Source organism: Thermobia domestica, chromosome 9 (assembly GCF_964235325.1).
Source record: "Thermobia domestica chromosome 9, izTheDome1.hap1.1, whole genome shotgun sequence".
NCBI lineage: Eukaryota > Metazoa > Arthropoda > Insecta > Zygentoma > Lepismatidae > Thermobia > Thermobia domestica.
Window position 1 is genome coordinate 215,227,799 of NC_137462.1, and position 12,947 is coordinate 215,240,745.

Sequence of the window (12,947 nt, forward strand, 5' to 3'; positions counted from 1 at the left end):
ACACATAAGGAAGTATTGAGGACACAGAAGGAAACCAATGGAAAAGAATTCGAGACTGGGTAAATGGGGTTATTTCGAGAAGAGAGAGAAGATACTGTCGTTGAAAAGTTGAATGGATACAAGTTCAAAATGTGAAAAGGAAATGACTAGAAAAAAGTTACAAGGAACTAATAACCGGTGCTTTCTTTTTATCCTATTTTTAAAATCTATTTTCAACTTCTCGTAAAGTGGTGAAATAAAGAATTTTGAAAGAAACAGGACAGTTTGCTTTAAAAAAAAAAAATAATATTTGTAACATTTAGCAGCAAAAATATTATACCTAGGTAGATAGTGAAATATTTCACGTATATTTTATATATGCATATCTCGTTCTTTCTCTCCCTGGTTTCTGCAAGAGTATTTGCCTTGTCTGATTGAAATGGGAATAAACGTTAAAAGAGTCGATAAGGAAGTAAAATAAATGAATATTTGTTAAAATGATGTCAGTCACTATTTCATTTTAAGGTATGTGTATGGATAATATAATCATTTATTGATAAAATAATGTGATTTCTATATTCGTATATGTTGTCATTCAATGTTGTTTCAAACATTGCTACACAGTCAATGGTTAGAGAAGTGACAGCCATAACCATACAGATGCCAGAAAACAGAACAAATGAAAATCCTCGACATATTGACTGACTTTGGTTTTACAAATACCGATTCAAATATAATATTCCCTAAGTGAACTCTATCGATATATTCAAATGTTACTAAGTTATCAATGATGATTAAAAAATATACTTTGTTTACTGTTCAATATAATTTAGGTACCAGATACCTAGGTGAAGCTTGATAATTGGAAAATGCTACTTACCTGATTAATAGGAATTGGACTATCTTTAGTTTGTTAGTACAACATATATTCGTCGCGAAATTGAGATATTCAACTTTTGAATCAATTCCAGTGGAATGGAGAGCCTCTCTTCATACAGTATGGAACATTCTGTTAAGTCACCGATGATTGACGTGAAAATCCGTACCTGACCATAGATATTCAATAACGTACACTGAGATAGTGAGTAGGCAAGGGAAACTGATTAAGTTAATTCCGATCTTCTACAAACTGCTCTTGAACAAATTTAACTGTGTCTTTTGGCGCGTTACCATCTTGGAAAACTGCGTCGCTATTAGATAGCTACATATGTACCATTAGATTACAGCTGATTACCCAAAAATTCCTTATAGCCACTGGCAGTATTACCGCATATGATAATAACTATACGACCAAAGGAATATTATAAAATTATGATGCACATCAGCATAGAGCTGCTGACCGCTGTACATAAATGCGTAAACCCAGCCTATTGGCGGGAACATGCAGAAAAGTGATTTATTGGGCCAGATTCCTCTCTTCTAATCATTGGTGGTCCATGTTTTATATTCTTCGCACTATGTTCTTGACACTACCTTGATGATAATATTGACCACAGATTTTGAAATCCCAACTCTATCCCGGATATTCAGCTTCTGCATTTCTGTGCTTGTTGTTATTAGTCGTAATGGTACTATAACAGGACGTTCCAGACGCTTATTGACTTAGTCGTTGTTCCGCGTTAGTTCTACGGCTGTACAGCATTCGGCTTGGGTGTGATTTTTCTGTCCACTGTTCCTCTCCTCTGATACCGTCTTGCCGTGAGTTACGTATGCTATAATCACATTAAATACTGTTGTTTTCGATATATCTAACACACCGGTTTTCTTGAGTATAATTCTTCCAAACATTGTCACAATCTGGCCTCTTCAAAAATCGGATTGTTCTCCCAATTTGTAATATCAATATGTGTGTGCTTTTGGACAAACGAATCCATACTGCACCACCTCAAGACAGTCGCTGTGCATAAAAGTCCAGTCTTAGATTACAAAGATTAGAAATAGATGTTTATCTATATAACTTTAATTTCAATTCTATGAAAAATATTTGTTCATACTGCGTTGTACGTAATATTTATGATTGTCTCGATTTGAATTTAACGTCCATTTCAGAACAAAGGGTATTATGAGACGTAGACCTACAACTTGTTGTACGGATCCTACTAAATATCAAACCTTGCTTTCGTGTACGCTATAGCTTCGAGGCGGCTCATATGCTTACATTGTACGAAGAAATATTTGCATGTACAGGGTCGTGTTTATACCCGCACAATCATGCTTATCGTAGCTAAAAATAGATAAAAGACGCTTTTTGTAGTATTAATAGAATGATTTGCAATTTTAGAGGGGTTCATGTGGTCTCAGATTTCTTTAATTGCGATAGTAGGTATAAAGTATCTTGTGTTGATAAAAAGAACCTGGAGGATGTGTTAATCAAGTTACCTGAATTAAATGGAAAAAGAGGCTCAATCTACAAAGAAAATGTAAGAACGATATATACACATATCTTGGAAACTTGCACTCAAGACACAAACAATTTATCCACAAATATCTCTTCGTCGTTTGAAATTGATTATATGATACATTTCGTCCCATTCACATTAGTTTTCTGTTAATCTTAATTTTTGCCTTAGTTTCCAACTATAATTGAAGGTTAAACTGAAAAGTGATAATATCAACAGCTCGAGCGAACATGATAAGCGTCACTTCCGGGAAATTGAGTTATTACTCGTAGGTAAAATGGTTTGTGATCGAACCACAGAAGAGTATGTAGATGGTAAGGGAAGAGTGTTTAATATGTCTCATTGCATTAAATTGCATGGGAATGGTCAACCTTCTTTTCCAGTTTACTCGAAAGTAAGAAATGTGAAATACCTTACGTTTGCCCGAGCCGCTCATATATAAATTGCAGTTTCTCAAAGAAAATTTAGTATTTCACTTGTTACAAAGAATTGTACTTCTTCACAACATTAACCAAAAATATTATACTTGTTACCCATGTTTAATGATGTTCATTAGTCAAGCTCAAGATTACTCACAGTTTTAAAAATATAAGATATGTAAGATATATATATTATTCAAATATCTGTGTATATTTTAAAATATACTCTCATTGTTGGTGTTATCGAGATTAATGACAGTGTCTGGAAACACTTATGCAATTACGCCGCCATGAACTCAGGCAACTGGCTACTCAACCACCTCTATAAACTTGACAACATTAATTATCTTATTGAGCTATAAGTGAAAAAAATTACATAGACGAAGTAGAAGATTATTTGTTAGTGTTCGTAACATTTTAAAAGAAAATGAGGAGCACGTTGTGCTCATGGATAATGCACATAATATACAACCTATGACTATCTTATCTTATGACTACAGTAGGCCGGTAATTGTTGCTTTTTAATTAAAGACTTAAAATTCATACGTCGTTCCGTGCGAAAACGTTTTCAGTTATAAAAAAAAGTAACTTTGCAGTTCAGGGTAAGTATGTTCCAACTTAAAGTTTATGAACTTGGTTACGGAAGAATATCTAGCACGATACATATACTGTATACATTAATACAATATTTTCAACTGCCAGTTTTTAGTTCTTAGAACTTTTAATTATCTAAACATCATATATCATGAACATATTAATAAAAAAGTCATGTCTCATATACGGTCTAATAACAATTTAAAGTCGATTATAAATGAATCTTCGTAGTTCCTCACCAGTGTTGTTGAAGAACGTAAATAAATAATGCCATAAATGCAAGCTGTCGAAGCCACAATATAGAATGTAAGGTAGAATCCTCTGGAGGGTGAAATGCTGACAATGAAGCACAATTGGCCTGTAGACTTACTTTACGAAACTTTGACCCAGCCTGAGACGAGAGCGAAAATTTTATGCGAAGAATAAGTGGAGCGAATTCAACTTTGAGATGGAGGTTTTCACACCCAGTTTCCTGTGGATTTGGAACCACCTCCACCGAGACTAAAAGAGGAAGGGAAAGAGCGAGAGACCAAGATTTCAAAAGAGAGGAAAAGAAAGCAGTATATGGAAGAATTAAAGGAGAGGCGTGAAAAGGAAAGAAATAATGGAATGGAACAGCTTTGTATAAAATACCGAAACTGAAGTTAACGATGATGAAATTTATTCCTATTAATCTTGTTGGTTAAATAGAGCAAAGAGACAGTATGTTTCTGTCAGCCCCTAAAAAAATTCGCACTGTTGTATAATAAATCAATATGTAATTTTATATATTATATCAACATGAATTATTCTTCAACAAAAACCTGATATTGACAGCTATCGCAGAAATTCTTATTAAATTGTAGTAAGGTGCTTATATTTTCCATATTAATTGAGGCTGTATGTCGTACTTACCGGAGATAGAAAAAAAAATCAGTTGTTAAATGTTGGACAAACCAGTGATTCCTAATGGAAAGTGTTGAACTATTTTTAAAATGTCAATATTAAGTCTTTAGTATTTTTTAACGGTTTGTGGGTTTAAAAAAGGTAATTTTACGCTTCGACATGTCTTTACATATAACCTTATGTAACCTATAACGCTGAAACATATTCCGTCAACGGAGGTACTATATAAATATCACTTTCCTTCTCTCTAGTACAATTACAAAGAAAACATGTAAATCGTGTTTGGAAGCAAGCTTCTTATATATCCTATATATGCATGCCTAAGTCGTTCTTCTTTTTTAAGGTGTTAAATATAAAAATTTTCGAAATAGGTAATTTAGTTAATTGAAAATTAATTTTATCTTAAGATGACTATACAAAGACTATGCAAACTTGTTTTGCATAGCAAGACAATGCAAACTTGTCTTCTATAACAAATATGTCTGCAATATTCAGTATTTATTATCATATAATGGTTAAATGTTCATCCCTAAAACAAAGGAAAACTCTCTCACTTCTCCAAGAAAGTACAAGCATTTTCTGATTGAGCGGACACTCTTACTGTTTCTATGCTTTAAAATATAGATTACAATCTCCAAAATGAAAAGATAACTTTGGAGAATTAGTAAATCAGAAATTTACTAATCATGAAAAAACTGATTTAATACTTCCACTATAATGCATTATTTGTCTTTTACTATAAAGATGTCATATGACTTTATTTGTGCTCAAATAGTAGGTATCCAAACATTGCTTGTAACGTAATGTTGTAATAATAATATATAATACTGAACTTATAAAAATGTTCTCCTCTAAATTTATCTTAATTTTCAATTTGATTAAGTTTCAAACTACCCTTATGTTGAAAAACACAGAGAGATCTTGTCGCTGGGCTAGCAGGAAATGTTGTTTACTATAATAAAATGAAATGAAATTTGTGAATTTTACGTCTCATGGTTATGCTGGTTAGGATAAAGGAGACGGTGATGATGAGAAATGAGTGAAATGGTGGAATGAATAAAGTGGAGGAAACTGGAGAACCCCAAGGAAATCCACCACACACGGTGTTTGTCCATCACAAAGTTCACTTGGCACGAGTTGGGATCAAACCAGGGACCCCAAGCACCAGAGGTGAACGCTCTACCACTGAGCCACCGCGGCCCCTTTGTTTACTATAATAAGTAATATGTGAAAACAAACAAGGACCTTGTTCATATACAAAGGAAGTTAATCCCAGACATACAAAATTTAGTAATATTTAGTATGATAAATGTAATATATTTCTATTGCATCATTCAGAATTCTATGTTCATTCTATGTCAGAGGGAAGAAAAAATACTTCAATTTTTCTGATATTCGGGGATCTTAAAACAACTTGTACAAGATATATATATATATATATATATATATATGCCTTTTCCCAATTCATCTACTACTGTGGCCACAAAATAAAAGCTGAAATGTCACATTTAGCCAAAAATCATTTATATATTAATTGATTCTGATTGTTGTTCCCAATCTTGCTGCAAAATGCTATACCTGTATATCATGATGATTTTGTTCTTAGTCACAAATAAAATCTGTCAATAATTTTAAGATTATTTGACTATATTTTGACTCAAGATGGGGAACCAATTGATGTACAAGTTACTTTTGCCTAAATGTTACATATCAGCTCTTGGCTGCGTCCATATTATTACGCTTTTATTTCTATGATGAAGTGATCTTTACGTAGTACTATAATGAGATTGCTGCAAATAATATAGATTTGTAATATTAATGGATACCATTTGAATTTGTTACTGCTGTACCTAAACATTTATTTATATGTTTTACATTATTATTGAGTTACTATTACTAATTTTTATTTATAATTATTTACTAGATTATTATAGAGTATATCAGTAACTCTATAGTCTTGTTCTTATATATAATATTGACTTAACCTTCCATTATATTAATGGCAAGTAAAAACACTTGGTCTGTAGCTTTGTTTAAACTTGAAGTTTGCGTAGTTTCCTTAAACTTAGTCTCAAAACTCTTTTGATTTTTCATTTCATGCCTTGACAGCGAACATTTCAGTTAGGGAAGCGAGAAAGAGAAAAATAAAGGAGAACCAATCGCATTGGAAAAGAAGGCAAAGCTGCTTTTCTTTAACAGTAACGGGTTCTGACCTCCTTATTTCGCTTCAAAACCTTTCAAATCTCTCTGTATGACGAAAGTAGATTTCTTTTCCGTGGTTTTCTCTCTACATTCTGGAAAATAAATTGTTTCAGACAAGAAAAAGTAAATACATATATTTTCAAATTTCTTTTCTTCAAAGAGTACTGTCCAGTAGATTTCGAATTTTGACATAATTGTTACAAATTTGAATTTTTGTAACGGTCATTCCTTTTAATTAATCGATCTATATATTTCCCTCATTTTTAAATTTGTATAAACGATAAAAACACAAATTTTTAATCTGTTAATAGATTTATATGTTTTCACATGGAGACTCTTCGTTGTTATATTTGGTCCGATCCAGTAAAAAGCAAAAGGCCATTTACATCCTAATTTTTGACAAAAAAATCCATCAAAATGTCAGATATGCTGAAGAATTACATTGTAATTCAATTATCTTCTGTGTACATTCGCTCAATTTTATAATTGTGTTTATATTACGATGTAGAGCAATGCATTTGTTAACCTATGGTAGATAATCTAATAAACTCCTTATATCCTTACGAAAAAGAAATAAAAACAAATAATAAAAACTTATCTTCACTTGAAACAAAAATAATTCTCCATACAATCAATAAGCCAAAAAATCAAGATAAACAGTTACTTTCGTTTCCTTAATGAATTGTATACTTCAAGTCATATGTCCTAAAATGTGTTCGAAACGCTTTCTTTGGATTTCCAGTCACTCTCTGTATATTTACGTTGGGTTAAAAATAGAACTACCTTCAGCGAGTGGAATAACTTTCTTAGGGCAAAAACAATATTGTATTCTCATACATTTACTTCATATCACTGTGTTTGAAAACTTATTTTTAAATTGTACTACAGCAAAAAAGAAAATCTAGAAGCTATGCTATCGTTTCTTATTTTTGCATCGAAATAATGATAAAAGTGTGTCTATTATAATATTATTTTACCATATGTAGAGTAAATCTTTCAATAGTTCTTCATTTCAGGTGTCTATGATAGTCTAGTTGCTAGCACGCATACGCCGTTGGTGCACTAAGAAAAATCCGTTCTCCGGACAGCAGTATATTGCACAAATATACAAAATCCTTTTGCTTACTACAGAAATCAGTATGGAGCATACATTATACATATGATTCATACGCACTGCTCTTAGATATTATATCATGCCGTTGTAGGATGTCTGACATCTAACAATTTTCCGTATATCACATGCATATACTTATGTTATATTTCTCAGCTATATGTTATTTACGTTGTATATCAGATCCTGACCGCCTATATTGTTTCATACGGAAATTAGTATAGATGGAACACTTATACGGAAAGTATTATAAAACGTTCGTTTTTAATTATACGTCTGTTGTACGTTAAGTCCAAAACTACAGGAATTACGCATGTAACCTACTTTTTAAGTACGCTACCTACATTTTTTTCTCAGTGTGAAAGGGTTTGATTACTGCATTATGGTGGTTCGGATCCCACCTTAGGTTATAGGTCCATATATCATATGACCTCGGAGCTGGAAAGGGACGCTAAACTTCAACCAACCAATCAAACTCTTTTATTTTCTACTAATATCATTTTACTAACTGTACGCAACATGCCGTACAGATACGTTAATGACGTTTATTTCTTGTCTATAAAATATGTTTTAAATATACCACTAGGCGTTTCATTTACCTAACTAATTGGAATATTTATTTGGTGATAATTTTAATAAGTATATCTAGTACGCTGTATATTGTAAAGGGATCATTAACGCTTCTTCGAATTGGTGATAGCACCAACACAATTTCTTCTAGAGGAAAGTCATATACAGTATATGTTGTCCATCGTAAAGTATAATAAATACCATAAATACAATTTTGTTTCCTGTAAATTTGGAGCTAATGTGTAGCCTGTAACCTATATATCAATCTTTCTGGTATTCTATATATACGAATTGTGGAAATTTTCTTTACTTGTTTTGTTTTTTTTTCATTTTATTTACTTAGTTCTTTCTTTGTTTCTGTTCCAGATGCACCTGTCGTAACTCTCGTAGGGGCTCCAACACAAGACTTGGAAGAAAATGTACATTCCGTTCATCTACGCTGCGTAGCGGATGCAAATCCCCCAGCCGATATTCTTTGGCGACGAAATGAAGACACTGCCTTCTATAGTTCTCGAGACGAAATTGTTTTCAAACCCGTTCACAGAAACTACTCTGGAACATATACATGCCAAGCCAAGAACTCCGTCGGAACCAGCGACATGCTGTCGGTGAAGCTGGACGTAAAATGTGAGTATCTCTTCCTTCGATCTGAGTTAATTCATAAATAAATAGCATTGTTTCGCTCTACGAGCAGAGTTTGGCCTCCGGTTCTTTATGTGCTTTTTTTTATTTTGTTTCTCACTTCTGGTTTCGTTCGCTGGCTTTTTTTTATTTATTTCGTTCTCCTGGTGAAGTGAACATAAATAGTGCTTGGAGAAGATATTGCAATAAAACTGTAGTCAGGACGAAAGAGCGAAAGAAAATAAATAAAAAGGCATTTACTTTGATTTTGCCTAGTATTCTCCTCCTGTGTATTGGGGTATGTTTCTTATTTTACCCGTTCTTTCTCTTTTAACTTAAAAGACACGTGTTGAGATTTATTGTTCACTATACTTGAAGAAGAATTATGTTTATTTTTCATTTCTATTACTGGTTTTCTGTAACAATTTCATAGTGACTACTCCTTGTGAGAAAGAACGTAAAGTAGAAAACTTATAACTCAAAGTTTAATATTTATATAATATTAATACTGAAAGTGGTGAAAGCACTTTGAATATATAGGGATAATTAAATTTCGAAATGATATCGAAGTATATATTATAACTTGTAGCTAATTTACAGAAATGATTTCGAATTATAAAGTGAGTTTTGAATTATCTGGCACCATAAATACACATAACCTCTCCGAATGTGTAACATATCCTAAAGTTGGTAATTGCCATAAATAATTAAGTTATGGCACAATAAAGTTATGAGGAACATGAAGTCAGACAGTGGTAAATTTTAAGATAAATTCATATACCTTGAAATCTATTTTAGCAATTGGTAAACATTTTTGGTAACATCATACATACTTTAGAAGCTATCCAAAAACAACGGAATACATTGTCGCCAACTCGATATGAACTTTTTATTTTCAAATGTACTACATTATATTATAACGTACATAAGATGACGAGATAATAGTGAATAAAATAGTTTTAATGCGTAGCAGTGATGCAGACGTCATGAGTTACTTAAGGAAATTAATTGCTACACCTTTTATCCGTAGATTGCAAACTACCCAAAAAAAATAGATTTCTGATTAAAATAGTTACAAAAAGGACCATCTTAACCTTAAGTACTAAAAAGGGTACACACGGAGTCAACAATACTCTCATTAGATAAAATTATATTCCATTAATATTCTAAAGAATATTCCAAATGGAATAGTTTTCATACTAATCAAACACATTTTTCATATCAAAACATTTGAAACACATAAATTATATACCACAGTAAATTAATTAAACTAATCATTAAAGAATCAGGTTGCAAAGAGTGAGTGATTTAAAGATCACTAATATGAATTGAATTTACCAATTTTCGGCGTGGTCAAGTAGTTAGGGTATCGAATTATCCCACGGAAGATTAGGATTTGCATTTACTCACTCCAATCTTTTCTTTAGCAAGATGCAAAGCAAAATACCTTCTCACGGTATAGGAATAACATATTAGAGTGTTCGAATGAAAAGTTAACAATATCTAAAAATGTTACGTAGTGCATTCTTAGATGCCAATTAGTGAACAAATTCACTAGTGTAAAGACCGAGTAAATACAGCAAAAAAAGCAAGATAAAATTGCGTTTAAACTAAACCAACAACTTTCTTTTACATTGATACACTTCATGTGGAATTTAGTGACAATGACGTCGGTAATACGCTTGAAACATACCCTTTGTTTTTAACATAATTATATCAGTTAATATTTATTTTGGTCACATGAACATATTTTTCAGAAAAATGTTTTGCTAAGCAGACAGCCTTTTTTTTTCTTTAAAAAAAGTGATATACTTCCATTTTAGGCGTAGTGACAAGAACGACATCGAAATTGTTAATTTTGAAATAAAAGTCGATTTTCATTATTTTCTATACAGCTATTTTAATTTTCAACCTTTTAATATAATTAAATTGACTTGGACGACTAAACATTAACCCTCTGGGTGAGACTAGGAAGTGCTCCACTTTTTAAGTTTTCAGTTCACTCTTTCCAAAACTTATATAGTTTTGAACACTGTTTTGAATTTTTGTCCCACTGTGCAGCATGCCAATTCTTGGTAACATTTTCTCTGCATTGGAAAAAATCCTAATGTGTGTGTGTTTGCGCCTTGCCGTTGAATACAGATGCCACTTTCTACTATTCTTGTATGCTGCACAACGGAACAAAATTCTGAATCAAAAGTGAACTGATGGTCCGGAAGAATGAACTGATTCTGAGGATTTGGCACTGCAGAACGCGTTTATCCAGGTACGATAAGAAGCTGATCAGACTATGGTTCTACGCATAGTGCACATTCTTGTTACGTTTAGATATCATTACTATATATGTTTATTTCCAGTTAGTTGAAGTATGACCAGTGATGAACATGTCGTTGAAGATCTTACAAAGGGGAGACATGAGGTTCTTGGGTCCCTGTTTAAGTCTGTTGAGGAAATCGTATTGGAATCTGCTGCTTTACGTTGATTTTGACGCCTGTCGACGTCCGGAGAAGTCAAATGATGAGGATCGTGTAGAGTTGTTGGAAAAATGAAATGAAATAAAATTTTTCAGTTTTCTTACGTCCCACGATTATGACGGTTAGGCTAAAGGAGACGGTAATTATGAGAAATGAATGAAGTAGTGGAATTAAGAAAGTGGGAGGAAACAGGAGAACCCCGAGACTACCCACGAACGCTCTGTTTGACCACCACAAAGTTCACACGGCGCGAGCTGGTATCGAACCAGGGACCCCAAAGCACTGGAGGGGAACGCTTTACCACTGAAACTGTGAACCTCATTAATCCTGCCGTCTTTTGAGGTTTCCTGGAGGTTTTAAATATGTTTAAGAACTTCAATAGTACACAATAGTTGATCTAGCGAATTACTGAAAGCTTTACTAAAACCAGGATTGCCAATGATTGCCGATGTCAGACACTAAATAAGGATGAGTATCTGGAAAGGTAGTGGTAGTTAAAGTGGCGGGAAATTGTGTGAGGATGCAATCTTTGATGGATCGCAAAAATAACATTTCGAACATATCGATTTCTCGTGTACTCTACGATTACCAAGGACTGAGAGCTTACCGTCGGAGAAGAGTAAGGTTTCTCACCCCAGAGCTTAACAAGCAGTCAGAAAGGCAGTGAAATCAAAACTTCTATATCAGTATTATGTATAAAATACTACGGAAAACTTACTATTGAAGAGTCTTTCATCACTGAAAATATTACAATTGAAGATTCTTTCAGACAACAGGACTTAGGCTACAAGCTCCTAAGAAGCTCACAAGAAGACAATTTACTTTTATCATAACAATGTTATAACCTCTGTGTAGATCTACCTGGAAGCAAGTTTGGAGCTTGTTATTCACCAGCTGACTGACACTCTGTTTAAGAGCAAAAAATGAAATTACCAACTAAATTTTGCATATCCAGTACAGAGTTCATCTGGCTTAATGTGCTAGGTTTTGTGTTGTATACAGAAAGGTATAAATTCCTAATAATATATCTTAACAATTGTTTTGTGCAAGCAGCACAAGATTTTACTTAAGCAATCGGTTGTAAATAATAGACTAATATGTTTCTTCAGAGATGTAAGGTCAATCAGTATACTGATGATAGGCATGTTGAAAGAATGAGTACATTGCGTACAGAGCTAAAGTATATAATTGTGGTATATCAGACATACAACAAGCATGATATTTTTAAAACTATGTCAGTTATGAGTTAGAAATCGTATCACTATAATTTCACGTATTAATGTTACACTACAACCTAGAGGTAATTAACATAGCATCATGATTAGGTTTATATTTAAATAAAATCAAGCTTCCTAAATGAAACATTCTCTAAAATAATTGTAATTTATGATCATTATCAGCCGAAGGGCTTCGCCTTCTGTATTCTTTGGCTGCCAATGAATCTATTTGAGTTACACTCTAACCTTTCGATATAAAGTCAACCCATTCTAAGTGATCAAGCATGTGCCGCTCGACCATCTCCAAAAATTCTAATTTTTTCATGAATGTTTATCCTATATCAGGGTACTTCAAAACCACGATCATTGAATTTTTAAAACATCTCGTACCTACGTAGTAGTTGTTATGCTTCTTGCGTCTTGTAACTGAATATATCTTATTATTAACAGCATCAGGTTTCTGTTTTTGGAAAGAG

General features: G+C 32.9%; 1 protein-coding gene across 1 annotated transcript in view; it reads left to right on the forward strand.

Annotated features, from left to right (window-relative positions):
* Window positions 1-12,947, forward strand: part of LOC145661145 (irregular chiasm C-roughest protein) — a 944,967-nt gene that overhangs the window by 708,212 nt on the left and 223,808 nt on the right. The window contains exon 6 of the mRNA XM_081726593.1: window positions 8,526-8,786. Coding sequence (XP_081582719.1) covers window positions 8,526-8,786 — 261 coding nt within the window. The remainder of the gene's footprint in view (window positions 1-8,525; window positions 8,787-12,947) is intronic.